The sequence below is a fragment of the Phytophthora sojae genome, assembly GCF_000149755.1.
Source record: "Phytophthora sojae unplaced genomic scaffold PHYSOscaffold_1, whole genome shotgun sequence".
NCBI classification, from domain to species: Eukaryota; Oomycota; class Peronosporomycetes; order Peronosporales; family Peronosporaceae; genus Phytophthora; species Phytophthora sojae.
In genome coordinates, this window is record NW_009258115.1 from 1,300,423 (window position 1) to 1,317,159 (window position 16,737).

The 16,737-nt window shown below is 51.1% G+C and overlaps 7 protein-coding genes across 7 annotated transcripts in view; 4 read left to right on the plus strand and 3 right to left on the minus strand.

Moving 5' to 3' along the window:
• PHYSODRAFT_469054 (hypothetical protein) overlaps window positions 1-2,201 on the plus strand; it is a gene marked incomplete at both ends in the record, with an annotated part of 4,985 nt that extends 2,784 nt beyond the window's left edge. The window contains one exon of the mRNA XM_009515830.1: window positions 1,794-2,201. Coding sequence (XP_009514125.1) covers window positions 1,794-2,201 — 408 coding nt within the window. The remainder of the gene's footprint in view (window positions 1-1,793) is intronic.
• Window positions 2,202-2,871: 670 nt separating this feature from the next.
• On the minus strand, window positions 2,872-3,519 carry PHYSODRAFT_398639 (hypothetical protein; the record flags this gene model as incomplete). The annotated part of the gene is made up of 1 exon (XM_009515831.1): window positions 2,872-3,519. A coding segment is annotated over one exon (648 nt), but the record flags the coding sequence as incomplete, so codon positions are not given.
• A 312-nt stretch (window positions 3,520-3,831) lies between these two features.
• PHYSODRAFT_473500 (hypothetical protein) lies at window positions 3,832-4,671 on the minus strand (the record flags this gene model as incomplete). The annotated part of the gene is made up of 1 exon (XM_009515832.1): window positions 3,832-4,671. The coding sequence occupies one exon, from the start codon at window positions 4,669-4,671 to the stop codon at window positions 3,832-3,834; it is 840 nt and encodes a 279-aa protein (XP_009514127.1).
• Window positions 4,672-6,860: 2,189 nt separating this feature from the next.
• Window positions 6,861-7,220, plus strand: PHYSODRAFT_265341 (hypothetical protein; the record flags this gene model as incomplete). The annotated part of the gene is made up of 1 exon (XM_009515833.1): window positions 6,861-7,220. A coding segment is annotated over one exon (360 nt), but the record flags the coding sequence as incomplete, so codon positions are not given.
• Window positions 7,221-11,850: 4,630 nt separating this feature from the next.
• PHYSODRAFT_383127 (hypothetical protein) lies at window positions 11,851-13,482 on the plus strand (the record flags this gene model as incomplete). Its single annotated transcript, XM_009515834.1, has 3 exons — window positions 11,851-12,981; window positions 13,042-13,137; window positions 13,228-13,482. Coding segments are annotated over 3 exons (1,482 nt in total), but the record flags the coding sequence as incomplete, so codon positions are not given.
• A 1,201-nt stretch (window positions 13,483-14,683) lies between these two features.
• On the minus strand, window positions 14,684-15,199 carry PHYSODRAFT_320732 (hypothetical protein; the record flags this gene model as incomplete). The annotated part of the gene is made up of 1 exon (XM_009515835.1): window positions 14,684-15,199. The coding sequence occupies one exon, from the start codon at window positions 15,197-15,199 to the stop codon at window positions 14,684-14,686; it is 516 nt and encodes a 171-aa protein (XP_009514130.1).
• A 220-nt stretch (window positions 15,200-15,419) lies between these two features.
• On the plus strand, window positions 15,420-16,267 carry PHYSODRAFT_257657 (hypothetical protein; the record flags this gene model as incomplete). The annotated part of the gene is made up of 2 exons (XM_009515836.1): window positions 15,420-15,948; window positions 16,023-16,267. 2 exons carry the CDS (start codon window positions 15,420-15,422, stop codon window positions 16,265-16,267), a joined length of 774 nt encoding a protein of 257 aa, XP_009514131.1.
• Between the last annotated feature and the right edge of the window lie 470 nt (window positions 16,268-16,737).

The window sequence follows — 16,737 nt, forward strand, 5'->3', positions numbered from 1 at the left end:
GAACAAGTTGTTCGACGCGCCCGAATCAACCAAAGCACGAAAAGATTTGCTCTCTCTCATCGAGTTCACGTTCAACATGAAAAGGTTCGGTTTGTCATCATGCATTTTGCAGTGAGAAGGGTCCTCACTGGGGGCTGCAGTCCTCAGTTTCGCATGTCCGAGTTGGACATGCGTGACTGCTTCACCAGTAGGGCGCCCCGCGCCTACTGGGTTCCAGCGTGTTTTGTTCGTTCGCGCCGATGCCCTGCATCGCCGCGTCGACCACCATCTCGGTGCACGGGTGCCGTGTACTCTCGGGCAAAGTGACCGACTCTACCGCAACGGTAGCATCGCACATTGTTTCCCTGCAACTGCTGGGGTCCAGCAGTTGCAGCACTCGAGAGGCCCGTGGGTAATGGGCCTCCCGTCCTCGCTACCGGGCGTGGCTGTGGCCTCGGCACATCTGCATGCAGTTTACCCTGCCGCAGGCTAAACTCCTCCTGCATTGCAAGAGTAATCGCAGCTTCGAAAGTGCCTGGGTACTCACGGAAGAGATAGGTCTTTACAGGCCCATCTCTCAGTCCCTTCATGAACGTGACGACCTTGGTCGCCTCGTCGATCGGATTGGTCACGATGTTCGAGACCAAGTACCGTGCTCTCTGCGCGTACGCATGGACATCGTGCTTACCCTACTGTAGGTCGAGTAACTCTGCCCTCGACCCAAACTCATTTTGCGGGGGCTCAAACGCTTGCCTGAGCTCCTCCTTGAAACCCTCGTACGTGCTGAAGCACGTAGGATCAGAGAGTCGGCGTCCATACGCCCAACTTCTCGCTCGTCCGCCAAGGCATGACATGGCGAACGCAACCTTGGACAACGGGTCGACGATACGTCGAGCCGCGATGGCAGTGTCGAGTTCGACAAGCCAACGGAGGAGAGTTTCACCCTCTCTTCCGACATAGTTGCTCACATTGAGCTTCAACGATTGCGCGCGTGGTGTCGCCCCGGACGACACCGCGGTAGTAGCAGCAACATCGCGTTGCTCCTTCAGGATGAAACCCAGAGCAACACCGTGTTGCTCTGTCGGCGTTAGCGACGCAGCATCGTAACTACAGCCGCCTCACCAATGACCGTTGAGGGAGGGGTGGGCACAGTCAGCGCGTGCAACGTGAGTTACAGGCGTAGTGGAGCTTTCCATGGGCACCTCTGTATCCATGGGAATCAGCTCCACATATCCATGGGAATCAGCTCCGCGTTCATGCGGTGACGTACGAACTCAGGTAGTCGGTCGTTGGACGGACTACAAAGTGCTACCAGGTGTAATGGGCCTGCTTTGGCTCACTACTTTAGCTTACACGTCTGCGCACGTGTGTGAGGAAGCGTAGCTTACTTTAAACGAGAGTTAATTATACTCGGGCCTCCGAGTATAGGTTAATCAAAATATACGATCCAAATAATGTTTTTGGGTTAAATCAGACTCCGAGTCGATGAACAGCTTGGAGCTGGAGCCGCGAGGCGACCTGGAAGCTGAACGCTTCTTCGCCTTGGCCTCGGCGGCCTTCGCAGCGGCAGCCGCTTTCGACGCTTGGGCACGCTCACGACCTTGTGCCAGCGTCAGATGCTTGGATGCCAGCACCTCCTTGGGCTTGGAGCCCGCGTCGCTCGGCGACTTCTCGGCCACGACCCCAGCGTTGGCCATGGCGACTTCGTCATGCGACTGCTTGCTGTCACCTGAGCCGGACTCGGCGTCCTCCGCCTCCTTCTCTGACGAGGCCTTTGCGTCGGTCGAGGCGTTGGTCATGTCGCCTGCCGCAAGCTCCGTGCCTTCGGAGAGATATTGGAGCACATCGCTAACCAAGACGTCTACTTCACCGTCGCTTCGTTCAAAGAGCACCGCAAGCATCCTGCTCACAGTTATGAAGTTCTGGTAGCTTGGGAAGGACTGGAGGAGATTGAGGACTCCTGGGAACCCATGACGACAATGCATGAGGACGTCCCGGTGAAGCTGCAGGACTATGTACGTACTGCGGATGACTCGAAATTGAGTCAATTCCTATTGCATCTACAATCTACTCGCAGGAGCGGCGGTAACCAGTCCACGAAGAAGAAGAAAGCAAAGAAACCAGCAGCTGTTTCGAAGGCCATCAAGAATTCTACGCGTCGCGCCAAAACAGGCAGCTCAGCGGCGAAGCAACAGAAGCCTGCCCGCCGCCTAGCCAAGTGATACATGGTGGTGGCCTGATTCCTAGCAAGGGCAAGGTCGTAGCGTACGAATGCCTGCTTGGGGGCCGTGTAGTGGCGCCATGGCTACATCTCGTGCCAGCAGGCATATCGCACGCAACGGATGCGACAGCAGCTACAAAACGGACTCTAGCGAGAATCTGGGAACTGGCAGATTGCATTTGACTACACTATACTGCATACTCTAGGAAGATTATTGCTTAGCGAAACTAACAGAAACCACTGCGGCCTTTCCCGCAGCGGCAGCATTCAATACAGAATCCCATTTACCTCCGATCTCACGCAAGCACAAGGGTCGCAAGACACTACACGACCATTCCAGAGTATCCACGTGGTGAATCTGCGCGTAATGAAGCAGTCCACTGGACCCTGAGCAAACGCCACTCGTTTTCCACACGTAAGCGTACGTGTCTGCATCTTGCGCTTCAACGTCGCCTCCTTCCAGAATACAGCCAGAAGTCTCGTCAAATACGCTTTGTTTTCTGGATTCGAGATCGTCGCCACTCGTACAGTTCCTGTAAAAGAATCAAAGCCTACCAACGTCGAGGATCCCTCGAGGTGTAGCACGAAAAGTAGAGCGTCCATGTCTGTCCATTGTTGAACCTAAGTACAAACTGAGTGGCAGTGCCAGTGAACCCCGACGCAGTCGACTGGCCATTGACTTTGAGAATGGCGTACACAGTGTCGAGGCGTGGAGTGAGCGAGCTATACTTTGCCGTCACAAAGGCCATCCCACTCGCAAGTGTCGCTTCAAAGCTGCTCTCATTACTGGGGCCAGAGCGAGCCTTGAAGCGCACTTGGACGCTCAGATCGTCCCAGTCAAACACCTCAAACACGGGTGGAGCGGTGAATTCCACGGCCGAGAAGGTGAAGTCCGGGACGTGGCCATGGCGATAAAACTTCTTCGCGATACCGTTTTCAGACAGACCGCCGCCAAATACTCGCGTCGGATAGGGATAGCTGACTGTGAGGCCGTAGGGTGCCGACGTAAGCATCGGCTGCAGTGAGTACGGATTGGCCCAGATCGGCTGCACTCCAGCCTCCTGCGTGGCTGCGATCATCTTGCCCCACCAATTGTTGGTCGGGATCGGACGAGACCCCACGATGCCCGGCGCAATTAACATCGGAGGGAGGAACGTCTTCTGTTCGTCGGTGTACGGGAACAACGTCTCGGGTGGGGCCTGCGCCTCGAACAGGGGATTGAACAGCTTGAGATCCGACTCGGTTTGAATATAGTGGCGATTCTTCGTGAGCTCCACGGCCACATAGACGCCGACGAACACCAGGAGCGAGACGAGCAGCACGCGGAGTTCCCACACCCGCAGCGTAGCGATCTCAAAGCGGCGGCGAGTGACGCGACGACCATCCAGAAGCGTCTCGTTCTCTTGAGCACGTCGTGACTGCATCCTTAGGAGGGGGAAGAAGAGGAATGGAGGGGCGCAATGCAATGCTGCACATGAACCCAACTTCAACTTAAACGATCTGTTGCTTCACAGTGGTTGCTGAACTTGGATCTGAAGTTTGGTAACGGTCTTAGACGAAAGGCTTCGAGTGTTCTTATCCTCACAATTGTGCTCTTGTTATTGTATGTTACAGTGTGGATTATTATTCGCCTACTCGCCATCCTCCGTTGTCCACGGGTCGGAGGCTGCGTATTCGCTGTAGCTTGGAAATTGCCACAGCTTGAGCTTCGCATCTAACCTAGGGAACACGTCTGCGATCTTCTCCGTCAGCTGCTCGAACACGAGCTTGTTGCCCGACGAGTTGAAGTGCAGGCCGTCCGAGATCAGCAGCGCGTCTCGTGCCGTCTCGTTCATGGCGTTGAAGTACGAGTTCAGGTCGAGCACGGGGACTCCGATGCTGGCGCCGGTCTCCACGCAGGCTTGGGCGTACTTCTTGGACATGGCGTTCGTACGGTCGATCGAGCCGTTGTTCTTCGCCGCGAGCTTGGCTCTGGCCGCGTCGTTGACGTGCGGAGGCGTGATCAGCAAGATGCTGGCGGTGGGGGCTGCGGACCAACACTCTCCGACGATTTTCTTCAGGTTCTCCTTGTAGTCTTCGATGGAGACGTGCTGGGCCGAGTTGTAGCCACTTGTCAGCGCTGCGTCGTTGGCGCCGAACCAGACCGTGATGAGGGACGGCGTCCTGTAGACGCCCTTCCGGATCTCGCGCTCGATGGTGGGGCCGATGTCCTTCAAGAACCACTTGGTGTTGTAGCCCGGGAGTCCTCGGTTGATCACGTCGGCGGTGCGCGAGTATTCGCCTTGCAGTAGAGCGGCCCACCCACTCTTGGAGACGTCCGTGCCGTGCTCCGTGAGCGAGTCGCCCGTCAGCAGAACCACCGGGCGCAGCTTGGGCTTGGTGTCTGCGAGCGCGATGATCAACCAGGCGACGACCGCTGCAGCAGCGAGAAGGGCGATCAGGACGCACTTGGCGCGGAGCGAGAGCAGCATGGTCTCTCTCGGCCGCAAATGTGATAGTGAGGGGCGATGGCGATGGCTAGCGCGGGATCCAGGAGATGATGCACGCTCAAAGGTATCAAGAGGATAGGCGACTGGTGCAGCCCATAATCTGCGACGGGCATCGGAGTACCGTTTACTCTCGGGGAATGCAAGGGAGTCATTTGATTCGGAGACCAGCATCGAAAGGTACATGTACATCGACCTGAGCTGCCTGTCTTGGTGAGTGATGCTGCTCGCGAAGTGTAGTGAGTCGTTGCCGATGACAAAGAGAGTTGCTCGAGCAAGAAGGTGCTGCGTCAGTTAAAGGACATGTGCATGTACTGTATGTACTGTAGCTTCCCGCTCCTCCGACTTCATCACTTTCTTTAGCATTGCGTTGTGCATTTGACGGGCCGTCAAATGCATCAATGACGGCGTAAACCTGTTGGATGTTTCTGGAGCCAATCTCTGAGCAAGATCCTGAGTTCAGTCCACCCTGGTGGACGAATTGCGTGACGAACTCGTTGATAAAGGGACCACGGTGGTCAGCGGGCCATCATGACGTCCCCAAGCAGCGTGAACAAAGTACACGAGTTACAGTATGCATTACAGACAACGAACGACTTACAAAGCCGGCAGACACAAAAAGCCGGCAGACGAAGTCAAGCAAAGCTTAACATGAGCAAACCAGCCAATCAGATTCAATCAAATGACTTCATCTTTGTATACCATCTGGTTTTGTGTACTATATATGCTTTCTTGTGTACTTTATGCAACACACCGTGTGTTTTATGACAGTTTTACAGATTTGACGGGAGGGAATTTATCGTTGTTTTTATATAGGAGGATGGCATTAAGCATGCCGGCTTTGTAAGTCGTTGTCTGTAACTTCTCCAGTAGGGATGGTATTGCGGTCGAATATGGATGCTGGTTGGGGGGACAGGCGCTGTATTGCGCAGGTTCATGGACGCTTGCTGCCTTTGGAATGCAAGATTCTCGCGCACTGGCCAGATGAGCCGGAGCGTCTGCGAAACATGGTCCTCCCCAGCCGCTCCCGGCTACTGTCAGTACATACGTGTTTTTGGCGAACACGATGTCGGCAAATCTCACGCAATAATTGGTCGCACGGGGTATTGGTGTCTGCAAATCTAACGCAGCCTGTATTAGTCATGCTCGTTTCCAGCATAAACTAACAGTAAACAAGGACAGCCGACAGCCAATCCTGGTTCTTCCATAGCCATGCACGCAACTGTGAGCACTTTAAGCCATAATGCAGCAGAATCAAACCGTCTCATTGAACATTGTATATATGTGTACGAAGCGCGATCAGTTTAATGCCCCTAAATTGAAACGTGGATTGATATCTAACCAAGATATAACGGAAATTCCCGAATAAAACCCCTGATCCGTGTATTACAGTCCCCTCTAAACGTTCCCCTATGCGTATCCTAGGGTTACATCCATACAAAAGTCAAGTATTTTATGACTTTGTTGTCGAAAACATGATTACGCATGAAATACTGTGTATTACTTAAGTATCCATAATTTATTTGATTTTGTTTGAAAATGGGAGGGTACTAATAGATAGTACTCGGGGTATTATTCAGGAATTTCCGTTATATAATTTTAAAGTTGTCTTTTTAAGCAGCTCTCTCTTTTTTTTCGTATGAATGCAGTTTGATAAATCTACACATTTTCTAAGACGAGGTCTATGACACGACACTCATATCGATTGCAACTTGTCAACAAATGCCTGTTCACTACTGTAGTATCTGAATATCCTACGAAGTAATACAAGTTCTTTCGGACTGCATCTACAGCAGGACAACTCGACGAAAAAAAATATACGGCACCCCCTGCAAGTACTCTTACAGTGCACTTAGTGCATGCACAAACTTTCTCATGAACGGGATGTTCTACTGGAAGCAGTGAGTCCAGTCAACCCTGCTTCCATCCATTCAACTCCAGCGCCCCCCCCCCCCCCAACAGACCCTCATTCCTTCATTCCAAAATTTCCTCTGCAGACCTCAAGTTTCCACAACGGGCGATCTTCACCTTTGACTCCTACCCACCCAAAGCCCTATACCAAGTATGCATCTGACCTCTATCGCGCTCGTTGCCGTTGTGGCCACCAGTTGCATCGTGCGTTCCACTGCCACGATATCTGACCCGGTCATCGCTCAATTTTCCGCCACCGCCACCCGACGAGTGTGATTCGTTCTCCGAATGAAGCCCATCAAGACGACAAGCGGTTCCTACGCACGCCCGAGGCAGAGGGCGAAGGAGAAGAGAGAGGGCTGGACTGGCTCAGATCCAGCGCTGCCAAAGCGCTGAAGACCCAAAAAGCAAATTGGATCAAGAGCGCGCAGATTTACGAGGATCTTATCATGCAAAGGAGGACCACGTGGGACGTGTACACGGCTTGGAGGGAGCTGAACGCTTCGCCGGAAAAGATTGAAAGAGCGATGGCGAAGGTTGGCTACGGAAGCGATGACTTCAAGTACATCGTGAACGGCTACAGGGATCACCTGGAATACATGAAAAATGTCCAGCTGCACTAGAACGCCTACGCCTACCTCGGTACAGTGCGACGACTTGGGGGCATCTTTTCAAGGAGGCAAAGCTCAAGAAGACCAGTCAGGAAAAGGATAACATCATTTCGGTGGCTGAACGCTTCGGGAACGGGTTGAGCGACAGTGGAAAGCAGGGAGACGCTGAGATCGCCAGTAGGTAAATCGAGGGAAGGTCGATAGAAGGAGTGCGTGCAAACCTGGTACAGTACAGCGGGCGGAGAAAGTCATAGCCCACCCCGAGCTACCTGTGCGGGTCAGTATACTAAGACCAAGTCAAAAGCATGTGCAAGTGAAATGACAACAGCGCTTCGACTCACAAAATTGCCATTTCTTCTTGGTTTCGCATGAATCATTCACCATTCGACGCGGAATCGTTTGAAGTATAATCTGCTCGAATTCCATTGACTATTAAAGGCTGGATTTTGACGAATCGCCGCTCGAATGAAGCACGGCCACCCGGTCCAATCTGAGTTTATCTTGGTTTTTGTACCAGATGGTGAACCTCCAACGCCTGGCAAAACGTGATGAATGCCCTCAGACATTGCACGATATCATATCTCTTTCTTGGTTTCTCGGGATCGTGGTTTGCTTATATGGATGACAACATGAGTACCTTTCGCCTCATGTGTGCATTGTATCGCTAGTGTTGCTGGATCCAACTGGGTAGGTCGAAACACTGGGTCATCGGGTTTGCAAATCGTTTTGACTTACTATATGTATGTGGCGGGCTTGGGGTGGGCTATGACTTTTTCCACACGCTGTACATCCGCGCGCATTCGCCTTTTTTTTCTTTTGCACAAGTACTTTCACCCAAACAAATGTTGTATTCCGAATGTTGCTTCAGATTTCGCGCTAGGTCTCCATAATACTCTTGCGGTACTTATGTCTCTTCATCACACACACAGTCCCGATTGCCCGTTACAAGTAGGCCATTGCAGAAGTTAAAGATCCATTCGCAATATCTTCTGCTGTAGTACTTCGAAGTAGATGGGCGTACTAACTCGAAATCGAGTGTCGAGGAAACGCCAACTACTTAACTTCTTTAATTTTTTTAAATGCACCGCCTCGCCGAATAAGACACAAATGAACTGTACCGCAGTCCCGAGTTTGCCTCACCCAACATCCCTTAGCTATCCCAGCCTACTCAAAGCTCTCGCAATACAGTATTTTTTAAATAGGTAATGCACTGTAGATTTGACCGATTTGATCAAATCGCACGCAATCTATTAATCGGTAGGCTGACTCAGTATTGCGTGAGATTTGCAGGACGCAATCTCTAAAATTCTATTTCACTACGCATACTGTTGCGTAGAGCGCAGAGAGATGACCACGAACGCAGCTCTCGCCCACTCAGCGAAATTGGGATTGCGGGATCTCTGCGCCCAAGCACAGAGTCGGTTAGATATGGGCTACAGTATGCAATACAAAACTCAAGTAAGCTACAACGCAAAGCACGCCTACCTTATTGTTGTTAATAAAAGGGTCAATACATTGCAATACCTGATAATTATTGTGGAAGTTAGTATTGGACATCGGATGAATCGATAATATAGCTACTTATACGGAGGAAATGCAAGCCTGATGCTTCCAATGATGTTTGAGCTCCAATCTTCTGGTTTCTTAGTCCTAGACTGAGGATCCATGAGCATTTTGAAAAGTGCCTCGAACTGAAAGTGTCTATTTCAATTATTGTCAATACTACCCTAATTAGAAAATATGGGGAGGGTCCGCACAATACCTTATTGTCCCCCTACAATAATACCCCTTTTAGATTTACAATATATTTTTGGAGAGCCCTGCTCGAAATTAGGGGAATGATAGTCACTGTAATTGTGCTTCTGAACAAGTCACACTTCTTTTTCAACTTTTGTTTTCTCTTCCAACTTCTTGTTATTGAAGCTTTCATGAATTTCGGCAAGTCGTATTATTGTTTATATGGAGCCGCATACGGGCCTTTACCCGATTCGGCAAACGTATTCACCCAACTGTAGAGGTTCGCAAAGAATGAAAGCACAAGATGCGAGAACGTACGCTTACATCTGAGTTTTGCTTTAAAAAAATGCTACGTTAGCACGCTCAGGCCCAAGATACCGGCTCAAAGGGGAAGCTGTTGACGTTTGAGGGAGCTACTACACTACTACTGTACTTTGATGGCAAAGGTGCGCTGAAGTGCGAATGGCTTTGCCTAGACCCATTGGAGGATAGCACGGGCCCCGATTTTAAAAATTTTGCGGCATCACTGCCCTTATCAATGAGTTGAAATCCGTTCTCACTCCGTTAATGACCAGCCCCTTTACCGTCCTCATCGCCTGTCTCCTGTCCCAGCGCCAACCTATAGCGAAAGTTAATATCCTCACTCAAACTTTATTGTTTGTTCCCGTCAGCAAAGGATAAAACGCCAAGTGTGAATGACCACGAAGTCAGTAAAAAAAACTTTGGAACTTTGTGAAGTAAAGGTCACTCCACAACGGATTCGCCACACAATGAACCCGGAGCCTCACGACGATTTATCGCGAATGAGAGGTTTCCGTGGCAAGTGTATGGAGTCTGGATGAAGGTAAATGTTTCGCCGGAAATGATGAAAAAGTCATGAAGCAGCTGAGATTCGACAAGACGTTTACAAGTGCATCGTGCTCTGCTACATTCAGCACCTGGAGTATATGAAAAACGGAGTAGCACTTTCGTCCCAAAAAGATGCTTGCATCGTCCGTTGCGTTTTTACATTAAAAAAAAAATCGTCAGTCCTTTCTACCTTGCGTTTTGAAGAGTAACCTTTTTATCAATTTAGCGAATCAGACGCTATTACATGCAGTACATGCAGTATTATTAAACGCGAACGCGGATAAAACATCTACAACTATGATTGGGTCGTCTTTGACTCCCAATACGTAGCGCAAATCAAGTTGATTCCCATCGTACGCGCAGTGGAGTAAAACAAACAATATAAGATTGCAGTCTTTCGTTCATGCAACTAGTCGTCTTCGACTTGGCTGGGAACACCTTTGATATAAAACGCTGGTGCAGGTACCGGTGCTGATAAGGGAGAACTGTGACCCGCGATATTCATGGGTGTGGCCCCTGCGGGGCCACACCCATGAATCACGCGGGTCACTGCGCCGCAGTTCACTTTCTGAAGCTGGTGCACGGGGCTGTTGATGTCGATGTGCATTTCCTGCCTCAGTCTGTCTTGCTGCAAGTAACCCTGATCGGTCGACATCCTTCTGGCTCGTGTAGCACGAAGGTAGCGCCAGGTTACGCTAACGCGTCCAATTAATCCGTTGGGAGCTGTCCACCCCCTTCTGGTGCTCCCAGTATAATATTGTGCTATTTAGGCATCTCATGGCCTAGTTTTTACCACAGAGCGGTATTAATATTCGGAAAAGATAGCGCCCATGTTTTCGGTTGGAGGGGGTGAAATTGACTCAAATCTATCGGGAGTGTCTGAGCAAAATGGACACCAGTGGCATTTGAGAGGCACGAAGAGCCTGCAAACTTCACCGCAGAGCGACGTTTGGCAGCTTAAGGTCACCTTAGCCCATGGGCTTTGCAGCATGTTTGCCGGCCATGACACCCGTCCCACAAGCCGAACATGTTTGGCCATGCTTGAACATGGTTGACCGTGTTTGGAATTTCTTACTTGTTTTCAGTATGTTGACTACCCTAACCCGTTTAGAAAACATGGGCTGTATCAACGGCCATTAATATTTATATGTTGTGTTGTATTGTGCTTGGCAAATGTTTTGTCGTTTTGACTTGGACCTCTCCTCGGTTTTTATCATTAAGTCGAGGTCGATTTAATAAAACGAGGTCAAAGAAAGGGACAGATCGATCTATTTAGGCCGGCTAATAACTCGAGCTACGACAATCCAAATCAGGGCTCGAGGTCGATCTCCTGGTGGATCTGGGCAGAACGAGGTCGATCTACGGTAAATCGATCCCTTTTGCGTTTTCAAAAGCGCAATTCGAGGTTGATCTAAGTAAATCGAGCTACCGCCTCTGTTTTGTACCCTGATTTGTGGGCCTTCCTCGATCTAGGCCATAAAACGGGGCGACATTTTATCTGCAAAGCACAATAAAATCAACACGACTATAACCGCAACATGAATAGTTGTGCATATATTTATTTCCACAAAGCCAATCAGGGGTCGCTGTTGCCAAGAGTCGTTGCTAGCTAGCTCCATGGCGTCGGTGCGGCGATTGCTGTTAGCTGTGGGCTTCGACGAAGAGAACGACGCACTCTGTCGATTCTTGCGACCTCAAGAACCACCAAGCAGCGAGTATCGCCTTGACCTTCCTCTTCTGACCTGTGAACCTCCGGTTCTTCAGAGAGACGGGGATGGCCGAACTCGAACCAGCTCGCAGTCATTGACGGAAGACCTGCTACTGTACTTCGTTTTCCGGAAATTTGGAGCCACCACTGATTGTGCAGGAAGCCAAGTGATTCTAGGTATCGAGCAGCAGACGTTGGTTCGCTGGGAACAGAATGCCGTTCAACAACCAAGTGAGCTCATGGACTCTATCGACACGTTGCATGGGTAGGGTTTTGAACCAATTTGACCCATGTTTGAGTGGTTTCGGATAATTTGAACTTGTTTCGTGGTAATGTAGACTTTTGCTGAAGAGCGAGTGGGATGCTGCCGCGAGATCCACTCTTGGTCGAGTCGTTAAGCGACTGCAAGATCCTCGAGTTCGCCAGCGGTTTATAACATTCGCCTTCCAGATACTCCAAGCTTCTACGCAACGCTGTGCTAAAACTTCGGGGCACATATCGGGCGATCAAGATGCCAAGTTTTACGACGAAGCCGTTCATTTGCTGCTACTCGGAGTAACGGACTTGTGGTCTGTCATTCGGAAAGACTGCGCCAAGACAGCGGCAGCGATTGCGTTCAATTTCTCGTCGCGAGGTCACATCGAGCAGTTTATCGACAGTTTGCTCTGTGTCGCTATCGGTTCTCGAAGTGTGAGCGCGGATAAAAGCCAGGTGACGGCGTGGACCGAGCGTGAGGGCGCTTTACTCGCGCTTTCTGTTCTTCTGCGCTCTATCCAAATGGAATCAACTGGTGATAAATCCGTGGGCGAGGGCGACCTCAAAGTTTCGCAGGTTAAGGACGATATCAAGGGCATTTTGGGCGCTCGTCATGTGGCTGCAGTGGAGTATCGACTTGGGTCTAACCACACGTTAACCCAGCTACCAAGATGCCTAGTTCAGACGCTGAAGCCTGCGATATATCAGTGTCTTCGTCACGACCAGCTCAGTGTCCGGCAGTTGGCAGCGCAGTGTCTGGTGGAATATGCTTCGCTGTGTGAGGAACCGACCCGTCTTCTCATCTTCCAGGAGGTTATCAGCAAGTTAAATCGCATCAACCGGAACGACAAAGTCGAGATTGACAGCGCCACCGACTCGGAGCTGTTGGATGCGTTCGAGGCTGAAGGTTTACTGGACGTCTTAGCTCGGATGGCTCCCTGCCTACCGTCGAGCTTCTTGCTTAAGCACTGGAAGTTTGTATTCCCGACGCTGGAGAAATACGTCATGCACATCGCATCCAGCGTTCGCCAGAAGAGTAGCACTGTTGTGCTAGCGCTGGCCAAGCAATACTCGAGAAGTCACGGGCTCCCAGTGTCTCGTGAGGCCTCCTTAAGACTGGTAATCCAGATGCTGCTGTCGCTATCCGAGCCCCGAAGTGATGAAAGCGAATTTTGTTGGCAGCGGAAAGAAGGTCGGCTTTTGAGTATCGACGTCCTTATCAACGTCCTGGGTGAGAGCCTTCTGGCGTGTCCGTGTGAAGAGTGCAAGTTGTTGAAATGGAAGCCAGAATCAACACTGATCCACCAGCGACGATCGGGTTCGCTTAGTGCTGTAAGATCTTTTCTCTGGGCACATGACCAAGCTCAGTCGGCTACATGGGTGCTTGATATGGAAGACGCGAAGGAGCAATCGGTATCTCCCACAGAAAATTGTGCTCTCGTTCACGCTATCGGCGTATGGATCGACAAGAACGGTGGTCAGAACGGCCTTCCTTCCTCAAGTGATGCATTTTGGCAGCAGGTGATGAGTGGATGCGTCGCTCAGATGAAAGAGGCGTTCGAGTCGTCACAGTTCGAGCTCCGCAGAATCTCCCGTCAAGTTCTCCCCGGACTGATGAGAGTTGTCATTTGGACGGAGCAATTGGCATTCCTAACCTCGACGGAGCTGGAAAATTCATCCCCAGAAACAGCGTGGCCTTGGTCGTGTTTGAAATATCTGCTGCTTCACTTGCGGTATCAAGATGAAAGCTTGGCAGCTTTGGGGGAGAGCATTAAGAGCTCTGTGTCTCAAAAACTAGCTGGAAATTGGGGAATTATGTGGAGTGCCATTGTCGCTTTGGAGCGTCCTATGAAGAGTTCATCCGTCGATGCAGACACGATCGTCGCTCATGTGGAAGTAAAGCTGATGGGATTTCTTAGCTATGGGGCAACAGCCGAACCGACTCGAGACGTAACTCGACTCTTGGACAGCGCGTTGCGATCAATTAACGCGAATTTGCCCGAAAACATGCAGCTACGAACACTGATAGGGACAGCGTCAGGCAATGCCAACTCTCTAGACCGTCAGTTCAGCATTTTCATGGTGCCAATATTTCCTGCAGTGGTTACAACGCTCCAATACGTGGCCAATTGCGATGAAAGTGTTGGCTATACTGTTCAACCACACGAAGGCGAGTTATCATGGAGTTCTCGGTGGCTTTGTCTCGAACAGATCGCGTTGGCGTGGCTTGCCTGTGATGATATGTTCCGGTGGATTACTCTTAGCAAGTCTGAGGCTCAATCCCTGCTCGTAGAAAGCCTCAGTGGGCTTCTGCGTTGGTCGAAGACAGATCTACCGCCTTCTGAAGAGAGCGAAGAAGTTGGCAGAATCGTCCGATGCCTCGAAACTGCGCAGGTAAATGGTACCCGGCTGAAAGAGGCAACCTACAGTGAATTGGTTGAGATTTATCTGCGACTATGGCTTCGGCTGATTCAAAGCGGACACCACGACGCCGCGAAGGTGGTCATTGCCACTACCCAACTCTACAGCCGCCGACTGCAATACGTTGCTGGACCTGACTCAAACGCAAAAAGCAGCTCGACGTGTCCAGCTGCGGCAGAATGGGACGACTGGGATGAAGATGAAGGGGAAATCCAGCAAGCGTCCCCCGTCAGCGCTATCCAAGAGCCCCATGGCGCGCTCGAGTCGGACTCCTTGTTCCAAGAAGTACTGGAGTCACTTGATGCCACTCAGCTCAGACTGCTATGCGAGGCAGCGCGTGAGATCCTGAACCTGGCTGAAGTGAAAGAAATCTCAGTTCAACACATCACACAAATGCTGCAGCAGATTGAAGCTAGCCAGCACACCAAGTAATCACCGCGCCACAGGGTAAATACGTATATTTCATCAAACACTTAGCCATGCACGATTCGAACAGTACCACCATTCAGCTTCCGAAGTCCATACTCACAGCGCTCAGCACACTCAGTTCCACCAAGTTCCACATCCACAAACAATGCGCCAGGGCCAGGATCACCACAAATAACGATAGTGCAAGCTCCCAAGTCAGCATTTCCTCTAACGCCCACTCGGTCCTCTCCACGGGCGTCTCCACAGCAGTCTCCACCTTATTCCCCATATCAAAATCCTCCGGCGAATGTATCTGCTCTTCTCGTACTTCAGATGACGGTGCTGCTGTCTGTTCTCCAGACGCTCGAAGTTCTTCATCCCCACTGCTTTCGTCCAGAATACTCCGTGTCTCTGGTTCCAAGTAGTCGCTCGAGTCGAGTCTCCTTGCGCGCGGACCGTCGCTGGAGAAGTAGTCCGTGATCACCTGGTTCGACAGCAAATCCTTCTCGCCCGGCAGCATCACCGTCGCCCCCAGCGCTTGGTCCGTCGCGTCCAGCTCGTTTTCCTGCACGGATTCCGTCTCGAAGCTGCTCGAGTTCGTCTTGGCGGCCATTTGCCACGCTCTTCTTGAAGTGGATTTCTTGGAGAATGGTGATCGGCGACTGCTCCTGCTGATCGAAAGCCGTCAGCGACAGTTCCAACCGTCGCACTCGATCGGTGAATCTGAATCCGCTTCAAGGTTAAGGATACACTCTTCCCAAGTTGAAGTGGATCTAGTTACGGGCTGCGGATCAATTCGCGTCCCGTATTCCTCATTGGTACGTGCTGCACAGATGACCACCCCTGGACGAACGTTGTGCTTCGAGTGCGACCGTGGCGGTCGAGATGCAGCGATAGAGGCGACTGAAGAGCCGACGCTAAAGCGGGCGCGTGTTGAGGAGCCGTCGGTCGTCGAAGTGCGTCTTGTTGAGCACATTCGCGACCTGGACGAGGCCAACGAAGACAATGACAAGCACTACGGACTGTTCGTGTGGCCGTCGGCTCTGCTACTGTCTCGCTTTGTCGCCCGCGAGGCAGATCGACTCTGTCGGGACAAAGTGGTGCTGGAATTGGGCTGCGGTACTGGACTTCCGTCCATCCTGGCTGCACTCTGTGGAGCGACGAAGGTCTACCTAACGGACCGAGCTGATGCTGCCGACATCCAGCTCAACGCAGAGGCTAACATCAAGTTGAACAAGCTGGAAGGACGAGCAGAGTTCATCCCGTTGACCTGGGGCGACATGCACATCTCGGACGAAGTGGCTGCCATCTTTAAAACGGTTGATGTCGTCCTCGCCGCCGACTGCTTCTACCAATCTGAGGGTAAGTGTACCTCGACAAGAACCTCAGAGATTCTTCTTCTATTGACATGGTACACATTTATTTATTGATTGTAGATTTCGAGAAGGTGATTGCTACGGTTGCTCTCATCTTCCGGTACAGTGCGTCGACCTCTTGCAAGTTCGTGTTCTCCTACCAACTCCGCAGCATCAACCGCTCCATCGCTCCACTTTTATCTCGCTGGGGGTTGACAGCCAAGTCTCTCGACAAGAGCGAACTGTTCAGCAACGTCGATGACGTCTCGCTTCAAGAATTCGACAGCATCTTCCTTTACGAAGCCCAACAACAAGCACAACACTAAAGTATGAAAATAAAGCCACACAAAGGGATGGCTCAGCTTCGCCTTTTATCTTCAGTCTCTCACAGTTCCGATCACTCCAAGTTTCCCCACTTTTAGTGGGAAACTTAATGTACCTCCCACGAACTAGAGCGTACGCGTGGGGCTCTCGCAGTAGCCTCTTCAGCCTTTAACATGGGAGACGTTTGTGTACTATTCCCCAGGAGACCCTAAAAACGAGTGAGACCGTGGAGCTTTAGCGTCCACTCGCTGAAATAGGACCGTAAAACGTAGCATATTAATGGGGTTTCCTCACTTGAACTCGAGACTAGCAACACGTTCTCATCCTCGCCATCCACAGCTAATAGTAAAGCACAGACCCATACACATCCATCCACACACACACACACACACACACACACACACACACACACACCAGCATTTACGCCGCCTTCCTTCCGCCTTCTAGAAAATGCTCCTCTCTTCAAATCGCA